Below are 25,823 nucleotides of genomic sequence, written 5' to 3'. Positions count from 1 at the left end.
GCACGCCATTACCACACATATCTGTCAAGGACTCTACCGGAGACGGCCGTGCGATAGAACAGTGATGGTGTCGCTTGACTTATCAAAAGCCTTTGATACAGTCAGGCACTCCACGCTGTTTGAGGACATTGAGCAGACAACCCTCCGGCCAAGCTTGAAACGTTGGATAGTCAATTATATGTGTGGACGCTGGTCGTACGTGGAATTCAGGAACAAGAAGTCCGAACCCCGTAGAGTGAAACAGGGAGTTCCCCAAGGTGGGGTGATATCTCCGGAACTGCTTAACCTCTACCTCTCCAGACGGCATCGAGATCGTAACGTATGCGGATGATTGCACGATCCTGGCGTCGGGTACCTATCCTGATGACATCTGTGAGAGACTGAACCACTATTTAACCGATCTTACCACCTTTTTCCATTCGAGGAATATGCAGATTTCCGCCACAAAATCAACAGCCACTCTGTTCACCACATGGACAGCCCAGTTTGGAAGAGAATTGAATGTCGTGGTCGACGGTAGCAGAATTCCGACCACAAACTGCCCCAAAATTTTAGGGGTCACATTCGACACTACTTTCACGTCGTGCGCGCAACGGGGTGCCTCCTCAAATCTTCAGTGGACCATCTACATGAGGAAGCAAAGATTCTTCCAGTAAAGCAACACAATGAGATGCTTTCGTTGCAGTACCTGCTTGGATGTTACCGTGTGAGCCATCCTAATCACCATCTTGTGGGTAGGCCCGGCACATACAGGCGGATCAGGAAGGATATCCATGCTCTAGAGGGAGAGGTCCAACGATACAGGAGAGAACCCCTAGATCAACAAGCGTATCAAGCAGGTTTAAATAGTATTCACACGGATGCAGTTGCCAAGGCCTTAAGCAGTTATAGTGTGAATAAAGTCCTCGAAATACATCCCTCATCTATTGCAGCTGAGGAGCGTCAGCTGCCACGGCAAAGTGTTGGCTCAACTACGCTCGGGATATTGCAGTCGCCTAAATTCTTATTGGGCGGAAATCGACTGCGCCGTGCAAGACATCTGCCCGCACGACACAAAACACCTTTTCAACTGCCCAGCCAACCCTACTCATCTAACTCCAGTGGATCTGTGGTTACATCAGAGCCAGATTGAACAAAAGAACGAACATACAAACATAATAACAAATACAGTTACAACAACAACAGCGCTGCACGCCATCTCCACACATATTTGTCGAGGACTCAAGCAGGATCGGCGTTGTGATAGAACAATGATGGTGGCGCTTGACTTATCAAAAGCCTTTGATACTGTCAAGCACTCCACGCTGTTCGAGGACATCGAGCAGACAACCCTCTGGCCAAGTCTGAAACGTTGGATAATCAACTATATGTGTGGTCGCCAGTCGTATGTGGAATTCGCGAACAAGAAATCCAAGCCCCGTAGAGTGAAACAGGGAGTTCCCCAAGGAGGAGTGATATCTCCGGAATTGTTTAACCTCTACCTTTCCTGTATTCCGCCCCCTCTAGACGGCATTGAGATCGTAACGTATGCGGATGATTATACGATCAGGTATCTACCCTGATGACATCTATCTTACCAACTTTTTCCACGCGAGGAATATGCAGATATCCGCCACTAAATCAACGGCCACTCTGTTCAACACATGGACGGCGCAGAATAGAAGAGAGTTAAATATCAGGGTTGATGGTAGCAGAATTCCGACCACAAACTGCCCCAAAATTCTAGGGGTCACATTCGACACCACTTTCACGTCGTCCGCGCATGCCACAGCTATCTGCGATAAACTGAAATGTAGGAACAAGGTCCTCAAGTCGCTGGCCGGCAGCACTTGGGGTAAAGATAAAGAAACCTTGTTGACCACGTATAAAGCGATAGGTCGATCTGTGGTAAACTATGCGGCGCTAGTTTGGTCCCCGAATTTATGTGACACGCAATGGGATAAGATTCAAATTTCTCAGAACGCCGCCCTGAGAACAGCAAAAGGGTGCCTCCTCAAATCTACAGTGGACCATCTACATGAGGAGGCAAAGATTCTTCGTTGCAGTATTTACTCGGGTGTTACCGTGAAAGCCATCCCAGTCACCATCTGCTGGCCACCGATACACCCAGGCATATTAAGAAGGATATTCATGCTCTAGAGACGAAGCAAAGACGACATAAAAACAGTGGTGGATATGAAATTCTTTAGTTCGACTCAAATTGTAGTGTAAACAGCTTTAGGGCCATACAGCAAATTTCTCATTTTATTTAATTTGCTAGATGGCTTTATTGACCTGTTTATCGATACAGAGTCGGCGAAAATGGGAACTGATGAAGTTGTTTGGTGACAACTGAAACTATAGTATTCCCTACCCTTCGCCCGCAACTAATCAATTTCATATCCACTTTAAAATATTTTGTTGTTATTCAAACAATTGAATTACAACAAAATATGGACTCAAGCTGAAATAAACACAAAGATGTAAAATTCTGCAGTCCAACAATAAAAAACGCCAACAACAATAATAGGCATCAGCACGGCCTTGTTGACCAATGCGTAATGCAAAAAGCAACTTTCTTGTTGTTTTTACCCCCGCTTATTGAAGCAACATTACTATGTTCGTATTCTTTGCGAAGCAAAGACGACATAAAAACAGTGGTGGATATGAAATTCTTTAGTTCGACTCAAATTGTAGGGTAAACAGCTTTAGGGCCATACAGCAAATTTCTCATTTTATTTAATTTGCTAGATGGCTTTATTGACCTGTTTATCGATACAGAGTCGGCGAAAAAGGGAACTGATGAAGTTGTTTGGTGACAACTGAAACTATAGTATTCCCTACCCTTCGCCCGCAACTAATCTATTTCATATCCACTTTAAAATATTTTGTTGTTATTCAAACAATTGAATTACAACAAAATATGGACTCAAGCTGAAATAAACACAAAGATGTTCTTGTTTCTTTTAAATGCAGATGTTTTGAGCAGCATTGTATGTAATATGTACGATCTGTGCTAATACTAACTTACCTCAGCTGGTGATAATCGATCTTTTGCATAGTAAGGATCCTTCTCTAATTCATCTGGTGATAACGTCAAATGCATTTTCTTGTCTTCAAAGTCCATATCTTGCTCTTTCCTTTTATTGGCCTTTCTCATCATTTCTTTTGCAGTACGTAGACCACGTTCCCATGCACTCTCAACTACAACAGGGCCATCTGCTGCTATTGGCCGAGTTTCATGTGCTGGTGCATACACATTTGCAACGTGAGGAATAGCATTTCGATGATGTAATGTGGGACGTTCGGTTCGATAGTCATGGTAATCAGATGCATGCATGTTATAACCTGCAGGTCTACTTCCGCCTGTACCTCCCTGAAGTAATGGTACAGGCCTGACAAGGTCAAACATTGTGTAATTGCCCTTGTCCGTTACTCCAGGATGAAGGAAACGGCAACTCATTCCCCAAGTACATTGCCCTCTAGTGTAAAATCTGCAAACCGGTTTCGGCTCAGTTTCTTCCGGCCGTTTCTCATCCTCATCAGAAACCTCACCTTCTTCTAGATCTTCGTTATCAACACTTCGCTTGGCTTTGGGAGAAGAAGGAACGTTTTCGCTTTGTTCGTTGTTTTTTTCTTCGGGTTTATCATCATCTTTACTGACATCATTGCATTCACCTTCTTCAGCCTCAAAGTCTAGTGCATCGTCATCGTGAGTTTTTACTAAATCTTCCAAAGATTCTCCAACAAGACCACTTTTGCCATTTAATGCTTTACTCTCGCTTTCATTAGATGCGACATTGCTTTCGAAATCCTTTGAAATATGAAATGTATATTTTTAATTTAAGGTTAATTTCAATTTTTCAATTTATTTCTATTTTATATTGCCCAGTCTTTCAATCTTAGGGCTGTATACTACATTTAAATTTAAAATAATAATAGCTTAAAATTAATAAGGAAAGGTTGTTAAACTACTCCAATGAAAACAAAATACTCATCATAATAAAGGATAAAAAAACATAATTATAAAAACTAAAATCCGTGAATTTAATTTGGAGTTTTCCACATAGTTGCCAAAATACAAACATTTTTAATATTTTAATTTAAAAATTAATTACTATCGCAATTGAAAAAAATCGCATTTGAAAGGTGTTTGTTTGTATTTTCTTTAAAATTGTCCAAAACTTATTATTCGGGGACGATGTGTTGTGTTGAAAATACATAGTAGTTTAACAAGTAATGTTGATATGACGAGTCAAAAATAATCGTTACTTTTATATTTACAAACATAATCCAAAGTTCTACTAAATTTGTAAAACATAGAACCTTGGAAAAACAAAATTTGTAAAATATATTAATATGTAAAAATGTATACGTACATTAAGTTGATTTTTCTTTTTGTCCAGTTTTTGACGTAAATCCATTAAGGGCGAATTCGATTTGGTATCTTCGTGGGTAAAAGAATTCTTACTTGTTTGATCTTTCGATGCTTCATCTACTCCGTTCGTGCTTTCATCGTCTATAAACTGTTTGCTGTTATTGTAAAGAGAGGCGCGCTTCTCACTTTCCAAATCACTCACATCGCTGAGGTCCTCATGACTTAAATTCATTTCAGAATTAGGATTTTGCCGTTCTTCACTATTATTACGACTAGGATTGGAAGACGTACTTGACCCCCTTGTGCTTCTCCTAGGAGAATTGGATGATTGCATTTCATCATTATCAGCTCTTTCATTCTCAGCAATGGGAGATCTTAAAGTCTGTGCATTCTCAAACTTATGTTCGTCATCGTCATCATTATCACTGCTCGATGAAGAGGTCGAATCAGAATCTGACTTTGATTGAGATCGTTGCGATCCACCATTCAATGAACCTGATCGTCGGGATTGTCGACTTCTTGAGCTGCTAGCAGGACTTCCTGTCGAAACATTTAAATCAGGACTTTTCTGCTTTTCGTCAGAGTTCTTATAAGGAAGCGATTGGTCAGAGTTTGATGATGAATTAGATGCCGACGATCCCGGCCGTGACTCCTCCGAATCCATAGTACGGGCAGAACCGAAATCCTGTTACCAGTCTACCTGTGGTAATTATTAATAAATATAATTATGAAAATTAGATGAAAAACTGTAAAACCGTGTATATCTATAGAAATTAAAAAAAATGTGTTTGTTAGAATCGTCAACACATACAAACCCATAGACTAATTAAATATAGACACCGGATTGTTCTCAACTACTTTCTTCTAAATTATTTTACATCAGAGATCGAATGATGTATTTTTGTTGTTTGAGTGACATTACTGAAGTCAATCTGAACTAAAATAGAAAATATCAGGAATTTCTTCGCCCATAGATTTTGTTTTATTCTTATATCTTGTTAAATACATAATGAAGCACAAAATATGCAAAATATTAATTTATTTGTTAGAAAACTGCATAAATTATTTTCAAAGTCGAGCGACTTGAGTACGCAAACACAAATCTGCAAGGCAAAAAACATCTCTTATGATAAGAAAATGAAAGCTCCGTCTGTCTATATTTTTAATAGTCTACGCAAAAATTTAACCTAATTAATTAAATTCTTTTAAATATTTTATTCTTAGAATATGTATTGACGCCGAATTGTTGTCAACATAAAGGTAACTGAATAACATTAAGTATGACCTTTATTTCAATTGTTAATTCTTGATTTAACAAAATAGTAATTCATATCAAGCCATAAATATACAGTTTTATGCAATCAATATAAAAGTAAGAAATATATTAAAAGCTACCCTCGCAAAAGATGTAACAATCTGGAAGCGAGAATAAAGAATAATAGCCTTAGTTGTAAAGTCCTTGTAGTGCAACTATCAACCTCAGTCCATATACCCCCAAAGAACCCGAAAATAAATCTTCGACTGTGGATGCCTTGGCACCCTCAGTCTTCACGTCCACAAGAGCATCAACCTCACTATCCCTGACTCTCACAAATGGTCACTACTGTCGCCAGCAGCTCACACTATTGTATGACAAAGAAACGGATCGTAGTTATGGGCGGGAACTGGACAACTTAAATGACAGGAAATTGGTAAGGGAGAATCATCCATTAAAAGGGCGTATGATTTGCGGTTACCTCTGACCTCCAAAAATGCAAAAACTGAAGAAGCAATGGACAAGTAAGCTTACCGAATACCATTAGTGAAAGGGAATTTCAGCAGATAAGACAGAACGTCAAGTTTGTGAAGAAGTTTGTGAGGAACTATCAACACTCTGAAAATATAACATCATTAGACATCGGATTTTTGCATGATTTTTATTTCTTATCCGATTGGACTCAAATTTTGGATCTAGGCGTTTTAAGGGTCAATTTTATTTTTTATTTTTTTTTTATTTTATTTATTCTTTCCAATTCCAAGTCCGAAGACCTCATTTAAGAAATTGACAAAACAACAGGATATTTAACTTAACAGAAAAAAGACTAATCAGAGAGATGCTCAACATAGGCACAATAAAAAAAACATATAAGCGGTATTCACTCATCGTTGTAAAGTGGCATTGTAGATCTTGTACATGTTGTTAATATTGTAGATCTACATGTGTTTACAATACCACAACAACAAAATACATGAAAGTTTAATTTACCACAGGGTTGTTAATTTACTCGACCTAAAAGTCTTGTAAACATTCCATTGTACTTTTACAAGGGTTAGAACAGCTGATTGTTGTGAGGTCACTTTGTTGTGAGTTTTATTTTATGTCGGAGTTTTGTTTTTTGGTGGAAAAATGGGAAAAATAAAAAGAATAAAAGATAATAAAATAATGGAGGCCAAGAAAAAAACAAATTTTTATGAAAAAAAGTGTAATAAAACTGAAACTAAAAGATAGACTTACGACGACGTTAAGATGCTTTGATTTGTTTACGATATTCACAAAAAAGACATTCACACTTCGTCGTAAAAAACCCTGGTACATATAGTACATTAACAAGAGTTGTAAATCTACCACAATGAGTGAATACCGCTATAGAAACTTCAATACACAACTACTTTCCACTAGTGAAAGTATCGGTATATAATTAACAAAACACAATCCGGCTAAAAAACTACTCGGTTTCCGAGCAGCAATAGCTCACATCATTACATATAAATGACAATAAAATTACGGAATTTGAGCATAAATCCTAACAATTAAAATTATGTATAAATACAATTTTGAACAGGGAAAAGAATTAAAAGGACTACTCAATTAAATTCATAAAATAGAAATATTAATTTAAAAATTTTTCGATATTTGGGGTCATATCAAAAATATGCAAAAATATATGCAAAATATATGCAAATAATATGCCAAAAAATATGCAAAAAATATGCAAAATATGCAAAAAATATGCAGAATATGCAAAAAATATGCTAACAGTTTTTGGGCGAAAATTGTCATAAAAGTCGTAAAATTTACAATTGAAGTTGGAAAAAATCATCAAAACAAGTTTAAAGTGTCCTAAATTAAGACTGTTGGCCATTTAACGTCGATTTTTTAGCAGATTATTATGTTATTGATACCTCTTACGACAGTGTGGTGTAGGGTATATGGTATTGTAATACTATTTTTTATTGTTAAACTATGCAAAAATATAAAATTTGATAAAATATAAATCATTTTATGTAAATTCAATATTTTCTTTGTCTTAATTTGTAGCTTTAGGCTGGTTTTAACTCAAAGGGAAGAAATCGATGTCGGATTTTTTTAAGGCGGGGGGTGCCGCCTATACTGTTTACTTAGGTTAGATTTTAGATAGATTTAAGATTAAGATTGCCAATTGAGCACCATTGGAATAAGTTAACACGTGCTACTGGGGCCTCGAAGTTATGAAAATCTCGTCTCTCTCGGCGACCCATATCTGCGGAACGGTTAAAGCTATTTGCCCATATTATGCATTAACTTAAAGGCCATTCTGTTCATTTTATGTTCAAAAACAAAATACGTAAGTATTACTGAATTCGACATAGAAAGCCAGTGTCCCGATTAAATGGAGCCTATCTGGGTACAGCCGACTACTTGGTTGTAATCTGTGGTGAGCTCGAGTCGGAGTTAATGTGACCTTTTTTATGAAGATACCACAGGTGATTTATCATTTTGTTATTTCCTTTTTCTGTCCATGTTTCCGTATTTCAATAGATTTTCAATGAGGTCTACGTCTTCTTTTGATGCTAAACGCTTCGTAGAATCTGAAGAACCATCTGCCCCGAAAATAATCAAGCACGGCTTCAACAAGAACTCCTAACCATGAAATTGTCATTGCTGTTGGACCCCTTTATAGTGTCCTATAGGAACGTTAGTCGTATCATTTTATATACAGTAGAAGCTCTCGGAGAGGACCCCAACAAATATAAGATCTTTATAAGCTTTATCCGTTTATTCCGAAGAATAAACCGTGAAAAATACTCGCAACAACTTCAAGGTAGGGTTAAGATACCCCAAAACAAGGCCATTTGCGTGCACTGACATGGAAACTATTACCAGGTATTCCCAAAACAGTGCAGAAAGAACGGGTTGCTGTTCTGGTATCATCTGGTATGGGAGTAAAGAACAACTCCTGGGCGTTCCTGAATCTGACAGTAGCTCAGTGGAGAAACAAAACCTAGCTGAGTACGAATGCCTAGAATAATGGGGTTTTACCAGCTTGAGCAGATGTTAGGTCGTACCTGCGTACAGACTTATTAGAAGTATTGTTGAGAGGGATTTTTGACTGCAAGTTTGGCAGCACATCCGGACATCAACCAAACATATTCACGCGATTTCTATAAGAATAGTTTGCGATTGACAAATCCAAGTTCGATGTAGAAGAGAATGTTTTAAAAGTACTTCCCAGCTGACTTCCCAAGAACAAGAGGTCGTAGAATAATAAATAAATAAACGACAACTGAGTGTTATAAATGAGAGTGTGGGTTATTGATTTTACAAAACGTATAATGAACAAGATAATATTTATATAGATATAATATAGGATGTATTGGGTAAACATAGTCAATAGGTTGTAAAAGATTAGAGACAATAGATTGAGTTTAATACAAAAAATAGTGAAGATTTATTGAAATACGAAACAAATATCAGATAAAAGAAATAACAAAATGTGGTATCTTAGTCCTGAACTTGTTGGCCTGGCATTGTTTGATCTGATAGTTCAAACCACCGTAAAGAGCCAAATGCGACAAATATCTTAACAAAGCAAGCAGAAGAAAAAGGAAAAAATCAAACTAACAAAAGAACAACTGCCGAAATTCCCAGAAAAAGTCTACCAGACGTAATTACAGGGGATACTTACTTGTTGTTCAAGACATTAAGCATTAACTCCGAATTTCTTGAAAAAGATCCTGCAACTTGACCACAGAACATCCATTACCATTAAGGGTAAACGATGGTAAGCAACTTGTGAACGACATAGCAGAGCAAGGAGTCGAGTTCATCACCAAGTAGTCATCTTTACTCAGATGACTCCAAAATCACATTATGTCAGTCCCTTAAATAAATTTAAATATTAACAAAATGTAAAAGGCATTTGTTTTCATTCCCAAAAATTGATAATATGGGAAGAAATAAAAAATAATAAAAAAAATAAGTTACAATGTTTTATTTATAAAAGCACTTAAAACTAGAAAATAATTCTCTCAAATAAAACCCTTGCCGTTTAATATTGCCACAATTTTTAATTCAAATGCAAGCGTTTTATTTGAGAGATTTCATCATTAAAAATGATATTCTAGTTTTAAGCGCATTTATAAATAAAACACTAACTTATTTTTTTAACTATTTTTTATTTTTAACTTTTCAGCATTTACATTTTTTTTGACCACTGAGAACCTCATAACAAAATGATGGCCAATTTAGGCCGAAAATGTAGATAACAACTTTACCTGAAATCGTGTTGTAGAGTTGGGTAATCTAGTTCCTTGTACTAGTTCCAAAACGTATGAGTAACATCATGAAATATAACGTGTGGTAGTAAATATACGCAGTTTGTTCAAAGAAAAAATGTGGGCCATTGGAACTACGAAGTGAACTAGATAGTTCCATATAGTACCTTTGCCACAACTCTATCGTGTTGTACCGTAATATAGGGACTATACCGAAACCTTGACCTGAGTCCAACATTTTTGGTGAGGAAGTTTCTGTACCTTTAGGAACCCCAAATGCCAAGTTATAGCCAATTCGGCCTAAAAAAAAACAGAATCCTTAAAATACTTTAAATCGGGTGGTACCGCTATATGGGGGCTCTAAGAAAAATTGGGTCCATATTGGTTTTGGTTTCATATTCATGTATTATCATCCAAGTCTGTGGAAAATAAGTTACTAGATTTGAACTAAACAGACACCAAAACAAGTTAAATAAAACACTGTAATAAGAGTTTTTTCACAATAGACTAAATTTTCAACCTAAGGCGTTTTTAGGACATTAGCTTTATTATCTTGATTTAAGTACTACTTACGTATTTTGTATTTCGGCAAGCATTATTAAGAATATTATGGCATTTAATTTAATGCAAATAACTTTAACCGTTTCATAGATATGGGTCGCTGAAGTCGTAAAAATGGCCAAAAAATCGAGATTTTCATAATTACGAGGCCACAGTGGCATGTGTTGTTGTTGTTTTGTAACAGTGTTTTTGTTATGTTTATTTGTTCGATCATCTGTTCAATCTGGCTCTGGGTCTATCTCCAGTTCCAGAAAAGTGGCTGCTTCGATGGGATGTAGCTGGAGTTAGATGGGTAGGTTTGGCGGGGCAGTTAAAAAGGTGTTGTGTGTCGTGCGGGCCCATGCCGCATACTGGGCAGATGTCTTGCACGGCGCGATCGATTTCCGCCCAATAAGAATTTAGGCGACTGCAATATCCCTAGCGTAGTTGAGCCAAAACTACTCTAGTTTGTCGTGGCAGCTGACGCTCCTCAGCTGCGATAGATGGAGGATGTACTCCGAGTACTTTATTCACACTATAATTGCTTAAGCCCTTGGCAACTGCGTCCGTGTGAATGCTATTCAATCCTGCTTGATATGCTTGTTGATCTAGGGGTTCTCTCCTGTATCGTTGGACCTCTCCCTCTAGAGCATGGATATCCTTCCTGATCTCCCTGAATGGGCCGGGCCTACCCACAAGATGGTGATTGGGATGGCTCACACGATAACATCCAAACAGGTACTGCAACGAAAGCATCTCATTGTGTTGCTTTACAGGAAGAATTTTTGCCTCCTCATGTAGATGGTCCACTGAAGATTTGAGGAGGCACCCTGTCGCTGTTCTCAGGGCGGCATTCTGGCAAGTTTGAATCTTTTTCCAGTTCGAATCACACAATCTCGGGGACCAGACTGGAGCCGCATAGCTTACCACAGACCGACCTATCGCAGATAGCTGTGGCGTGTGCGCACGACGTGAATGTAGTGTCGAATGTGACCCCTAAAATTTTAGGGCAGTTTGTGGTCGGAATTCTGCTACCGTCGACCACGACATTCAACTCACGTCCAAACTGCGCTGTCCATGTGGTGAACAGAGTGGCTGTAGATTTTGTGGGGGAAATCTGCATATTCCTGTTTCACTATACGGGGTTTGGACTTCTTATTCCTGAATTCCACGTACGACTGGCGTCCACACATATAGTTGACTATCCAACGTTTCAAGCTTGGCCGGAGGGTTGTCTGCTCAATGTCCTCAAACAGCGTGGAGTGCCTGACTGTACCAAAGGCTTTTGATAAGTCAAGAGCCACCATCACTGTTCTATCGCACGGCCGTCTCTGGTTGAGTCCTTTACAGATATATGTGGTAATGGCGTGCAGCGCTGTTGTCGTGCTGTGCTGCTTACGGAATCCATGTTGATGATCGGCAACTTAATAGCTATTTCTGATACTGGGGAGGATCAAGGCCTCAAGTGTCTTTGCTACGGGCGACAAAAGCGAAATCGGTCTGTACGATTCACTTTTGCTGGCATCCTTTCCTGGCTTCCGTAGTGGGACCACCCTGCCCATTTTCCAGACTTCGGGAACAACAAGGGTGGCTAGCGACAAGTTGAAGACTTTGGTGAGATACTCGACTCCCGGCTCATCCAGCTGCTTCAACATTACCATGGAGATTCCATCAGGGCCCAACGCTTTGGATGATTTAGCGTTCCTGATGGCATTGGCAACATCATCCATTGTAAATTGTGGTGGTTCATCCTCGGCAGGAAGAGATCTGATGCGACGTAATACTCTTCTCTTCGCCCTGTCACTCTCGGGATGCTCGACAAACTGTCGATTGAAATTACTTGCGCACCTCTTCGGGTCAGTCAACGTAACGTCGCCAAACGTGACTGAGATCCTATCTTCCCTTCTTCCAGGTTTCGAGAGTGACTTAACCGGCTCCAATGTTGCAGCTCTTCAGATGATTTAACCATTTGTTCCGCTTATGCTCGCCGACCAGCCTGTTAACTTCCAGTGTCAGCTCCCTGACTCTGGGGTCGTTGGGGTTGATACGACGAAGCTCATCACGCTCGTTTGCTAATCCCGTCGCCTCTGCTGGGAAATTTGGTCTTACTTCGGGTATTCGACCAGCAGGGATATGGCGAGCGGCTGCAGCAGTGATGATGTCCCGGAACGTCCCTTCCGCTACCCGAACATCAGAAGGATTGGGCAATTCTCTGAAGCGGTGATTGGTGAACTCTCTGAAACTCGGCCAATCAGCTTTTTTATGATTGACGAACGTGCGGCGTTCAGATGTGATGAAGTCGGGTGGTCTGCTAATGGAGACAATTATGGGGAGATGGTCTGATCTAAGGGAAATGACGGGTTGCCAGATAACGTCATTTGTCAGACCAGGTGACACGATGGTTATGTCAGGCGAACTGTGACACTCTCCTCTAATTCTGGTAGGGGCGTCCTCATTGACCGTGCAAAACGTAGAGCTATCAATCTGCTCAGCCAGCGCTGTACCTCTCTGGTCGTTTCCGAGGGCCGAATGCCACATCTCATGATGCGCATTAAAATCCCCCAGGACCAGACGATTATGACCTTGCAAGAGCGGGCTAATGTCAGGCCTAAAATCAGGGATACAGCTATTTCTCGGCGGGATGTATACATTTAGCAACTCTATCTCGGCAGCTCCACACCTGACTGCTACCCCCATACATTCCATGTACGGGTCATTAGAGACAGGCTCAAGCGAGATAGGTCTGTATTGGACAGACTGGTGCAATAGGAAAGCCAATCCCCCACCTCCACTTCTGGTGCGATCTTTCCTCAGAACATTGTAACCATCACAATGCTCTAAGCTGTGGTTGTTGTTCAGCTTGGTTTCCTGCAACGCCGCGACCTTGATGTTCTTCCGACTCATAAAATCTACTATCTCCTCGATCTTACCTCGGAGTCCATTGCAATTCAATTGCAAAAAGGCTGCATTTTCGGGGATTGGGACAACAACGGCTGGTGTTAAAGGCTGCGTGTGCGGTTGTTGTCGAGGGGACTGCGGGGGAGTTTCGTAATCAGACGGCGAGGGAGTCTCGTAATCCGACGACGACTCACTGGGGACTGTGTTCACACAGCATGCAGCAACATAGTCCCTGTCGTAGTCCCTCACATGGACGAGTCCAGAGCAACACCTTAGATGCACCCACTCCTGACATCTATTACATCTCACCGAAGGTTGGATGTGGGTGAAGATGCGAATGTGACAAACTGAGCACAGATATATTGGTCCTGGGTTTTCCTCCGTCCCGGCTCGGACCAATAGAATTCGGAGCAGGCATTCCGGGATATGCTGTTCCCAACACAGAAAAAGGAAACAAATACGAACATGTACACACTGAGGTGGCAGCCGCTGGCCGGAACATTGGTTTTGTGTTGTTCCGGGTCAATCCGGTACGAAAGATGTTGGTGTACAATGTAGATCAAATTATTGTACTGTATATGAGGAAAAGTCAAAATTTTTTAGTTTCCATGAAGCCAAGGTTTGCTCTATTATAATACGCGAACTATTGTAGTTTACCAGTAACTATGACTATTGCTGGATTAATTTAGATGTTTTTGTACAAAGCTCAAAAATTTAGCAAAAAAATTTAATTTACGTGGTAGTTACGACCGCGTAAAGGAAAAAACATAGGTAAAAAACGTTGAAGCCAAACTGGTTTTTTACATTGCTATTCGATTTCTGATTAAACCATTCAAATGACGGACATCTGTCCAAAGTAAAAGTAGGAGAATACAAAATGAAGATTACACTTCTAATGTATCACTTTTCAAAATTTCCACTGCATCCACCTTTTATGCATGCTGACATTTTGAAGCCGGATTTCAGGTGGTTTTTGTATTTTTTTATGTAACTGGGACGCGCATTCGGATATTTCGAAAAACCAACTATAGGATTAAAGAACTCGCGATTTCGCATAATCTGATATGTATATTGAGTATGTAGCCCACACAGCAGCAGAGTAATCTACTGCCAAAGGCCAAAATTTAGTGCGATATTTTTTCTAAAAAACCTATTTTTTGGGGACTGTATTTTCAATATCGTTTGGAGTGTGCTGGTACCCCGCGATATTTTAGTTTTTCGACGATCCGGATCATATGGATCACAGATCGTACAAATCAATCTACTTGAACGGCGGAAATGGCTACTGCAAAAATTGAAAAATTTTCGAAAAATGTTTTTCAAAATATCGCTGACTAATTCGCGTTTTATGTGGATCGTTTCCATTTCAATGAAGAAACTGAATCATCACTCGCGTTTGTGCGAAAACATCGGTTTAAAAAATTTAGTGGCATGGGAGCTGTATCCGATTTATCCAAAAAATACTGTGTGATGCTACATCCACGGTTCTTGATGGATTTTATTGAAATATGTTTAGATCGATGTATTTTTTCACGGTTGATAGTGAAATCGGATGCGCATAAAAAGTGTATGCACTTTGTGCAAATTATGAGCATTATACAGTTTTTGGCACACTAAATTGTAGACGATGCTACATCGCAGCCGCCAAAGTAAATCTTGTTAAAAGTATACAAACGAAAAGAAAACAATTCCTTGTATCGGGAAGCCGCATGCGCATCAACTGATTTTGAGGATTTCGCTATTTTCACGCATTTCAAAATGTATATTACCTGATACAGTTTTCCTTCAAAATTATTCCCTATTAAAGGGAACCCATCATTTATTTGAAGGTCTTCCATATCTTCCGCAAGGTGTTAGCGTGTGTACTGAAGTGATTACAATAATAAATGTGCCTTTTCGCGTGAATTTTACCTAAAATAGATAAAGAACTCCAACCTATTTTTCCTATATTTTCTTCAACTATTTCATAAAATAAACTTGAAAAATATTTTTTTCTTTTTTGAATTTGCTCAATATAATTTTTGTTTTTGCTATAATATGCGAACCGCTAAACAGATTTGTAAAGTTTTGGTTTCATTTGAATACTCGTGATGTTTACATTACGCACATATTTTTAAAATATTTTTAGGATGCATAAACAGCTTGAATTCTATTAAAACATATTGCAAACTACAATTTTTTTTAATTCTTTCTTATTTTCGGCGAAAATTTACAAAATTTTTACTAATGTTATAGCACCTCAGTAATCATATAGTACGTAGGAAGCCATTAGTTAACAGTTTTTCTCAATAAAATGAGTAGTGATTTTTAAAGATTTTTTTCTTATTATCAGAATTGAAACCGCCATAACTTTTGCGCGCAATAACCGAAATTAGTATCTCGAACAGATTTGAGAATGGGAATTTTTTCTCAAGCCGTGTACCAAAAATCATTCATGTAGCTTTAAAAAAATTTTTTAATTTTTTTTCGATGGAAAACTAAAAAATTTTGTCTTTTCTTCATATATGTCTACCTGTTTTATATAAATGTAGTAGGCATAGATATGTATACCTGTTTTATATGAAAAATATTTTCACATATTTTTCCATTCCATTCTAAAACTTTAATAAAGAAACTTTATCGATATAGAACCACTGCGTGTTTATAACTTTCCAATAAAAGAACCCGCTGGCGTGGCATGTGTTAACATATTCCAATGGTGCTCAAACTTTAACAATCTTAAAATCTAACCAAACTAAACACTTTAGGGGAGTGCGGCATAAAAAAACCCACAACGACAGACTAATGCAACAAATAAAGACAAAGAAAATATTGAATTTTACATAAAATATTTGACAATTTAGCAAATTTTATATTTTTTAATAGGTTAATAATAAAAAAAATAGTATTACAATATACATATAACCATATTTTTAAATCCACACTGTGGCAAGGGGTCTTAATAGCATAATATTCTTCTAAAAAAGCGACGTTAATTTAGGACATTTTGATGATTTTTTCAAACTTTAATTGTCTATTTTACGACTTTTATGAAGATTTTCGGCCAAAAACTGTTTGCATATTTTGCATATTTTTGCATATTCTGCATATTTTTTTGCATATTTTTTGGATATTTTGTGCATATGCAAAATATGCAAATATGCAAAATAAATACAAAATATGACCCTGCCATTGAATTTAGATTTCTTTGAAACGAATTTTGGTCCAATCAGAATCTTCGTATCTTTATTATTAAAAAATATGCAAAATCCGGTGTCTAATCATCATTTTTACATCATCATCACCCACATAATATGTTTGGGTCCAAACAAATATATGTTTGCAACATTTTGTAACATATCTCAATTTGATATGTTTGGGTAAAACATATTTTTTATGTTAGAACATTTTTTTCATGGGTGGAGAGAGGATGTTTGTCAACGAGAGTAATAACAGTGCTCTAGTGGCTGTGGAATGTGGTTTTATAATAAAGAGTTGTGTGTATTGTATAATAGAAGACGTAGAAGCGAAGAAGGGGGCTTTGGTGGCGTGTATGCGTCAAACTCGTGTGTTTCTTGTTTTGTTGTTGTTAACCAACTTAGCAGGCGAAGAAGAAAAGAAGAAATTATAAGAATTATATTTTTTTTCTTTCTTCAGTGTTTTAGATGCCTTTGTAGAGTCAAGACGGTAAAGTGAGTGAATAAATCAGTGTTTTGTATTTTCTTAAAGAAATTGTGATTTTTAGTAAAATAAATTCCCAATACATTTTATAATTGAATCGGAAAGTTGAAAGGAATTATTTTATTGGACAAGGAAGAAATCGCATTTAATATTGGTAATTACATACATACTTATGTATATTTGAAATATTATACAATCATTTGATTCTAGATGCCGATTCCCCGCTGATGATTTCAACTATGAGGACAATTTGTTTTATTTCACAACTAAGGAGAAGCGTTCAACTACGTTTCTATATATTTTTCCTTTTTAAAAGTGTGACTATTTACAAAATATTTCAATCAGTTTTTCTTCTATTAAAGTGTGTTATGTATTTCTTTGGAATTTTGTATGTACCTATGTGTTTGTTGTTCTTTTACCTTTCAATAAACAACCACAACATTTGTGTGTATACTATAGAGATAGCCAGTGAGTTCTTACTGAGAGCAAGTGAGCACACATTTCAAAGTGTTTTACATTGAATTTTACGCTCCCTTGCTCTCAGTAAGCGCCACTGGTGCATGTCCCTGTAGGAAATGTCAATAGTGAATCTATACTGACTTACTACTGACATTGTCAACAGTACTACTGACAAACTGTAGACAACTAATATAATTTCCTATAGACATTTTGTATGAACGTGTCATTCGAAAGTCAGTACTGACAATGGAACTAGTATGTCAATAGTAAGTCAGTAGTTCCTGAGGAACCATGTGTTGACATTGGAGGTAGTGAGTCAGAATAGACATTGGAGGTAGTAAGTCAGTAGAGACATTGGAAGTAGTGAGTTAATAGAGACATTGGAGGTAGTGAGTCAATAGTACATAAAGGGTCATATGGAGACATTGGTACCAAATTGTTCACTATTAAGTTTTTTGGCCTATTTTGGAGCTTTTTATAGATTAAAAAACTATATAGTGTGTTTAATAAGATGATGAACTTATACTTTTGTTTAAGTAGTATATTTTATTAAAGAATAGCATATAATTATGAAAATACTAAAAAGTACAAATTGCGTATGACAATCGTTTTATCTTTATAAAGGGTTAAGCTCAAGATTCCATATAAGCACAAAATTAGTAAATAAAGCCAATATTTTCAAGGCTGACTAACCAATAATAAAAAAAATCGTTTTCATTGTCAGAAATATCATCGCCTAAGAATTGGTGGTTCTTGGCCATAAGAATTGGTGTGATTTATCTGCTTAAAATATTTCTTCTTCTGCTGCACTTCGCTTTTTATTAGGCGATTCGCTGAATATTGATATAACATCTAAGAATTGAAAAGAATAAACATGTATAAATAAACATAAATAAACAAATCGTCCTTAAATTTTCTTACATTACAACCGTCAAAACATTGCAAAAATCTCGCAATCAATTTTTGCCAAATAACCCTTCAACATTCTAACTCATTATTATGCCGTGTCCAAATATCAGATGTAAGTTGCGTTCATCATTTCCAGCGAGACGGGACAATATTCGTCATCTTCTCTAAAGATTCCATAAAATGTCTAATAGTCGAAGTTTCACAACAAATGTTGTCAGCCGCCTCAGAACCTGCATTTTGATATAGAATTGTCTATTTTTTCACTTGTCTGTTATTTTCCTTTCCTAATTTCCTTTGCTGATACTTGTTGTTATTAAAATTATATATTTTATTAATTTTTCACAAAAACACATTATTTTATGCCAAACAATTAAGAAAATGAAGAAAAAATAAGATGCTTCGTTGGGCTATCAGTTTTCACTATAAACAATGCTTCTTCTTATTAAGGTAAAAGTATCAATTGTTGACAACCTGTTGACAAAGTGTTGACTTTGTCACCATAATAGTAAACAAAGTGGTGACATGTCGACACATGTCCCCATGCTTCCTACAGGGGTGTTTGTTTTTTTGTGCCTTTTGTTTGCACCCAAACATAAAATTGTTTTCACCCAAACATATCTTTGTTTGCACCCAAATATATATATATATATCTTTGCACCCAAACATAAATACCTTTGCACCCAAACATATTGTTACGAATGTAACTGATAGGTGTAAGTTAGTTTAGTTTAATTTCCGTTAATTTAAAAATTTGAATTGTAACGTAAAGTTTTTATTACGCAGTTACTTTATTTAAGCAACAACAACTACCATGTAGAACTCTCTTCATCATTCTAGTCGTTACATTACCTTTTGTTAATGTTCTTTTGTTTGTTTTGTTTTGCAACAATAATGTAATTATCGTTTTGTTCCTATTTCTTGTATTTCGTGTAGTTGTTTGTTTGTTGTTGTTACGTCATTACTGTGCTTGTCGTCCAATTGTATTTCCCCATGTTGTATGTGAGTATGGTTGTTCGCTTAGTGCGAATGTGTGTCTGTGTGTTCGCTGCACAGATTCGAGGTGTTGCCATATGCTCTAGATATTTCTCGAACAGGGAGACTTTGGGATATAAATTACCGGGGAAATGGCAATGAAGTAGTAGTTGTGTTTTGAGCGTTGAACTGAACAGATCGGTAAAAGAAGTGCTGCGTGCTAACTAGATACAAGCTGTGTGCTAGTAATTAAAGTCGGTTCCGAATAAGTGTAATAAAGTAAATAAAGCATTGTAGAAACGTAATCTAAAACGAACCCTGTTTTATTTGGTACAAATCGTACTGGGGAATAAAACAACGTCTACACGGAGATTAGTTAAATCTAATTCCGTAACAATTGGTGTCAGCAGTGAGATTACGATCATCCTACAATGAAGTTTAAGGATCTACGAGTGGAAGACTTGAAGAAGGAGCTAAGCAAGTTGGAGTTGTGTTCTACTGGCAACAAGGCCGAACTACAAAAACGCTTGTTGGAAGAGTTCGAGCGCCGTGGAATGAACATCGATGAATATGAGTTCGAGAAGGAGGAAGTCGAGTTATCGGCAAAGGGCGAATCCAGCGTTGAGGAAGTTTCGTCGGTAGCTGCCAGGGGTGACGATTTGAAATCAATGCTGGCTATGATGATGCTGGAAATGAATAAGAAAAATGAAGAAACTTCCAGACTTATGGCGGAAATGAAATCTGACAACTGTAAGATGTTGGAAGAGATGTCCAGAAAGAGTGAAGAAAATTCCAGAAAATTGGAGGAAAGATTTGCCAAATTCGACGACAACTTAGAGGAAAAGTTAGAAGAGAACTCTAGAAAAATCGCTAAGGGCATGGAAGAGAAACTAGAGGTAAATTCTAGAACAATTAACGAGAAACTCGAGAACATCACGATGGTGATTGAAAAGAGAGTAGAAAACGTGGAAGTACAAATTAAAGAGTTGGATAAAAAGATTTTGTCTGTTGACGAGAAATTTCTGGCTCAAGATGAGAAGATTCTGGGCATAGAGAGGAAAATGTCGGAACTGGAAATCAAAGGTGGCCCAGTGAGAGCTATTCATAACACGTTAAAAATCAAGACTCCTGTGTTCGACTGCTCAACCTCTTTAAATGTGTTCAAATTACAGTTCGAGACATTGGCTGCTAGAGATTCTTGGAACGACAACGACAAGGCGGTATCACTCCTTTTGGCATTGAAGGGTGATGCTGCTGACGTATTACAGAGTATTCCCGCCGCTTCTAGGAACAACTATGGAGATATAATGGCTGCTCTTGAACGTAGGTACGGTAGTGAACACAAGCAAGAGATCTACCGTATGGAACTGAGGGGAAGAGTCCAGAAGCCAAACGAGACTTTACAAGACTTTGCGGCTGATATAGAGCGGTTGGCGCAGTTGGCATATCCAGGAGAGACACATCCATTGGTGGACCGCATAAAGATTGAGACATTTGCAAGTGGTATTCGCGATCCAGAGATAAAATTTGCGACGTATGCGGCACCGATAGGAACATTTGCAGAAACCGTGTCATTTGCCCTGGCCCAAGAAACCGCGAAGATGCTGGTGAAACCTAAAGCTTACAATGTGCGGAGGCTGCAAGTTGAGGACAGCAATTCCCAGCCCGTTGTCGACCTGCTGAAAGATGCACTGATGCGTGTGAAACGAGGGGCTGCTAGAACGAAAAAGACTTGTTATAACTGTCGTAAAGCTGGACACATTGCACGAGAATGCATATTGGAACGACCAAGGCCCAGATCCACCTCACCGCCTTCAAAAAGCGACGACCAACCGGTGGCCAAGAATCTGGAAAGAGAGACATCAGGTGAATCAAATAAAATGAATTCCGTCAATCACGAGACGCCGCTGGCAGAGGATGAAAATGATGGTCCCACAATCTCTATAGCCATAGTCCAGCAGAAGAATCACAACTTAACGGTTAAAGGCTTTGTCAATGGTGTATTGCGTACCTTGACATTGGACACCGGTGCAACAAAGTCCATTATTAGACCGGATTTGGTAAAAGGGAAGGTATTGCCATTAAAAGGAGTCAAATTGCGGACGGCCACAGGCGAGACTACAACGGTGCATGGAAAGGCCTACCAAAGGCTGAGCATGGGTAGAAAATCGGTAAATTTCGATTTTATAGTGGCCGATATTGTGGACGAAGTTATACTTGGTGTAGACTTCATGATCGCCTTCGATATCAACCTGGACATAAAGCACCGTGTGATGACATGGTCCAATGTGGAAATACCGATAAGTGTGGGCTACAACGAGAAAAGCAAACATCGCCCAAAGGCAGAATCCGGCGAGATCGCTGTCGATGTCCGTACGCTGAAGGTGGAAGCCGCCGACAATTGGACCGTAGGAAAGCGGAAAAATCCAGCAACGAGGACGAGAAAGCGAAGATGTACGTCGAGGAAAGGTCCATGGAAAAGCGGCCGTACAACAAGGAAGGACAAGTCCGATGACGACCAGGTGGCACTTGGGAGGGTGACCGAGAAAGAAGATATGACGTCACGATACCTGGAGAGAAAAGAGCGAAAGTCCAAAGCTAATGGCGTAGAGGGTACATCTAAATCAGTTGCTACCACTACGGAAAGAGAACTGTGTCTAGTCAAGAGGAACAGGCTTAAGCGGGAGGCAGTGTTACCAATGCCCATACCACCGAGAGGGAACTGTGCCTATTCGGGACGAACAGGCTTAAGCGGGAGGCAATGTTACGAATGTAACTGATAGGTTTAAGTTAGTTTAGTTTAATTTCCGTTAATTTAAAAATTTGAATTGTAACGTAAAGTTTTTATTACGCAGTTACTTTATTTAAGCAACAACAACTACCATGTAGAACTCTCTTCATCATTCTAGTCGTTACATTACCTTTTGTTAATGTTCTTTTGTTTGTTTTGTTTTGCAACAATAATGTAATTATCGTTTAGTTCCTATTTCTTGTATTTCGTGTAGTTGTTTGTTTGTTGTTGTTACGTCATTACTGTGCTTGTCGTCCAATTGTATTTCCCCATGTATGTATGTGAGTATGGTTGTTCGCTTAGTGCGAATGTGTGTCTGTGTGTTCGCTGCACAGATTCGAGGTGTTGCCATATGCTCTAGATATTTCTCGAACAGGGAGACTTTGGGATATAAATTACCGGGGAAATGGCAATGAAGTAGTAGTTGTGTTTTGAGCGTTGAACTGAACAGATCGGTAAAAGAAGTGCTGCGTGCTAACTAGATACAAGCTGTGTGCTAGTAATTAAAGTCGGTTCCGAATAAGTGTAATAAAGTAAATAAAGCATTGTAGAAACGTAATCTAAAACGAACCCTGTTTTATTTGGTACAAATCGTACTGGGGAATAAAACAACGTCTACACGGAGATTAGTTAAATCTAATTCCGTAACAATATATATGTTTGCACCCAAACATATATTTGTTTCCACCCAAACATATATCATGTTTGGGACTGTTGCAAACATATATATGTTTGCTGCAAAATATGTTTGGGACATATGTTAGAGAGGCCGTTTTTTTTTTGCGTGTACCTACTTTATAGGTCACAACAAATCGTTATTTCAATGCGATACAATCGAAAAAAAAAACAAATGTTATATATCCTCCAAATTTTGGTGGAGGGTACAAAATATTAGACACTCAAATTTAAAACAACGCAACATCGAAAATCGAACGACGCAGAGTGAAAATTGGAACGACGCAACTTCGAAAACAACGCAAACTGAAACGACGCAAAGCGAAGTACTCTAGAAAACTCTTTCTTCTTCATTTTTGACCAACGAGCAACATACCACAAACTCTCATCTCCTACTTCATAATTTTAGTTCTCAAGTAAAGATGTGTTTTTCGCATTAATAAGTAAACCACTATCAATCGCCACGGCACACAGTGGAAAAAATACCGAGCTAGCGCGCCAAAAAATTACAAAATCAGATATCCACAGAATCTAACGGTATTTAAAATAATTTGATTTGCATCAACCATTGTGAAATTACTATTAATTTTTATTAACAATAATAATAAAATATTTTAGTGGTAAATTTGCGATCATCTTTCAAAGCTATTTTAAAACTTTATTTTATTTAATATTTCGCAACGAAAGGTAAATTAAAAAAGATTTTATATAAGATATTAATTATTGTAATTCGGCTATATCAAAACGTGGATTTGAACTGACGATTCTCTGTCGGAATATTTTATACCACGAACAAATATTAAATGCAAAATTTCAGCTGCTTTCTGTTTGACAATGTGGCTAACACATTAAAAATTGCCGAAACCGGGAAGTACCGTTCTATGGGCGCTATACCGACAATTCTTACAGGAATGTATGTATGTGTGACCCCAACGGAGACTACATACTACCAAACTGTAGCCATGTTGATGTTCAAGCCCAAGCAATTATACATACTCCATGCGAAGCGTTTTGATAGCGACAGATCATTTATTTAAATAAATGTTACACGGCATAATGCCCGCAAAAAACGACATAACTTGAAATAACCCGCACCAAAAAAATAATTTGAGTGATTTTATGAAACACGTGGAAGGGAGTAGTATTGTTTGGGCTTGATGGCAACAAAGGGTGTTGAATTTTTTGTTTTTAAAAAGCAAACCTGATCAATACATTGTTGACAATGTTTCTAAAATCTATTTTCAAAGAAAAGTGCAAAAACTTTTGTTCTATGCCCTGATTTGTTACTCTATCAGGGTAATGCCGTTAAAGACTAGTCTAACATGGGACAAGCCTGGCTGATACATGTCTTTCCATATATCAATAAATTGTTTGTACGTACTCTAGACATAACAATTAATGGTTTTTCATAGTCATTTGTTGGAAAATAACTTCAAAAACTAGACATTTCTAGCCAAATTGCCCACAAAGGGACACTAATTACGATCATGCCAAAATTGCGTCAGGAACATCATTCTTTTTGTCGGAACCAATGACAAAACTACTGAAAACGATAGGAAACCAACTATTATTTCACCATTCTAATTGCTAAAATAGCATAAAAAGCCAAAAATTTCGAAATTGTTAATCGATTATTGTGGTGCATCATTTTCAATGCTCATTACTCATTACAATACAACGGTACTGTAAATCAAATATTTATTTATGCCGTCTTAAATACAATTTTTCAGCCTACAGAATTGTTTTTTGGATTGTTAACAAAAAAACCCAACTCGTTTCCAAGTTATCGACGCACATTGGGGAAAAATCCATAAAAACGGAGATTAATTCAGGGAATCATTTGGGTGTTAAAAGCTTTGTATTTTTCGAATCTCGGTGACACATTAATCTCAAAAAACAATTTCTAAGCTTAACTTAAAGTTAATAAATATGTATTCTATTAATATTTTTGTTTTCAAGGCTTACTCCCCATATGTGCTGCCATTTTCATGATTTTTTTGTAAGAAAACTACAAAACTTTTTCAGTGTTTTGTTTTTTCATCTGTAAGAGCACATTTTAAGCTACATTCGAAATTTTTGTTGTTTAAAAATATTTCATAGTTTTGTGGCAAATGACCGTCTACGAAGACAGTCAAATAAAATTACAAATTTTTACGATAAAGGACCAAGTTTTATCATAAAATTGCAAATTAATATTTTTTAAATACATCCGTCGATAAAGGTCTAGATATAAGTATCTGAGAGTAGTTATTGTATAGCTGTTTTTGGAACCGCTCATGGCTAGCTTATTGTGTTTGTCAAATAAAAATTAAATTAAATTAGATTTCGAAGTCCTAAGTAAGCCCACAAAAATATTGGTATTAGTTTTCGAGCTAGAGTTGTGCATTTTTTATTTCAGCTTCAATTTTTGTAAAATTTACTGATATTACGAGGTTTTAAAAACTTTTCTGGGTTTTGTGTGTTGATTTCATTTCAATTGCCGAAACTTATTTTGGTATTATTGATCATATTTTGATACAAAAATTGACAAACAAACTTTGCAGGTGTTCTGATGCATAAATTGTTTTGTGGGAGTCCATGGAAGATGAAGATACGTTTGGTGTCTTTGAGACACTTCGGTTTTTCATATTATAACTGAAAATGTAGTGAAAATCGGAGTTTCTTGGATTTTAAACTTTTAACGGGCATAACTTCTTTTTAAACAACGGATTTCTATCAAGCCATAACTGTTTAAAATTGGTTAACAATTGGATATGATATAGTGATTTAAGTGTGAAAATAAAAAAGCGAATTAAAAAACAGGAAAATGCTTTTACTTGTTCTCTGGGCTGCGTAGAAGATACCAAACTGAGAAATTATTCACTTAAAGCAAGAAGGAGTCGGTTGAAAAATAGTAGAGCTATGATTTTTTGCGTTTTATCTTTTTGGTTTTTCATGCAAGTTCGTCCCTCCGTATATTCTCATAGCAGAAGTAGACTTTAGCTGGGATTGCACCTTGAGTGGAAGTTTATATGAAAATTAAAACAAACTTTCATAAGAACGAGCTCC

The 25,823-nt window shown here is 37.5% G+C and overlaps 2 protein-coding genes across 9 annotated transcripts in view; one reads left to right on the top strand and one right to left on the bottom strand.

The window, feature by feature from the left end:
- The window catches only part of LOC141400057 (uncharacterized), a 55,687-nt gene that overhangs the window by 7,400 nt on the left and 22,464 nt on the right, over nt 1–25,823 (bottom strand). For all 8 annotated transcript variants that reach the window (XM_073979469.1, XM_073979465.1, XM_073979470.1 and 5 more), the window contains 2 exons: nt 4,359–5,057; nt 3,011–3,793 (listed from right to left, as the gene is read on the bottom strand). In XM_073979469.1, the coding sequence (XP_073835570.1) occupies nt 3,011–3,793; nt 4,359–5,021 (1,446 nt within the window). In that variant the 5' untranslated portion in view covers nt 5,022–5,057. The remainder of the gene's footprint in view (nt 1–3,010; nt 3,794–4,358; nt 5,058–25,823) is intronic.
- LOC141400059 (uncharacterized) lies at nt 4,659–24,726 on the top strand. The gene is made up of 2 exons (XM_073979472.1): nt 4,659–6,488; nt 6,987–24,726. The coding sequence occupies exon 2, from the start codon at nt 19,741–19,743 to the stop codon at nt 22,087–22,089; it is 2,349 nt and encodes a 782-aa protein (XP_073835573.1). The 5' UTR covers nt 4,659–6,488; nt 6,987–19,740; the 3' UTR covers nt 22,090–24,726.

The sequence above is a fragment of the Musca autumnalis genome, unplaced genomic scaffold (genome assembly GCF_047663935.1).
Source record: "Musca autumnalis isolate F117 unplaced genomic scaffold, ASM4766393v1 scaffold_3, whole genome shotgun sequence".
NCBI classification, from domain to species: domain Eukaryota; kingdom Metazoa; phylum Arthropoda; class Insecta; order Diptera; family Muscidae; genus Musca; species Musca autumnalis.
Note: the sequence above shows the minus strand (reverse complement) of the source record. Positions and strands in the feature narration are given on the sequence as shown.

What these genes read in the sequence shown, in the direction of transcription:
- LOC141400059 (XM_073979472.1), top strand. Translation starts at nt 19,741, where the DNA reads ATGAAGTTTAAGGATCTACGAGTGGAAGACTTGAAGAAGGAGCTAAGC.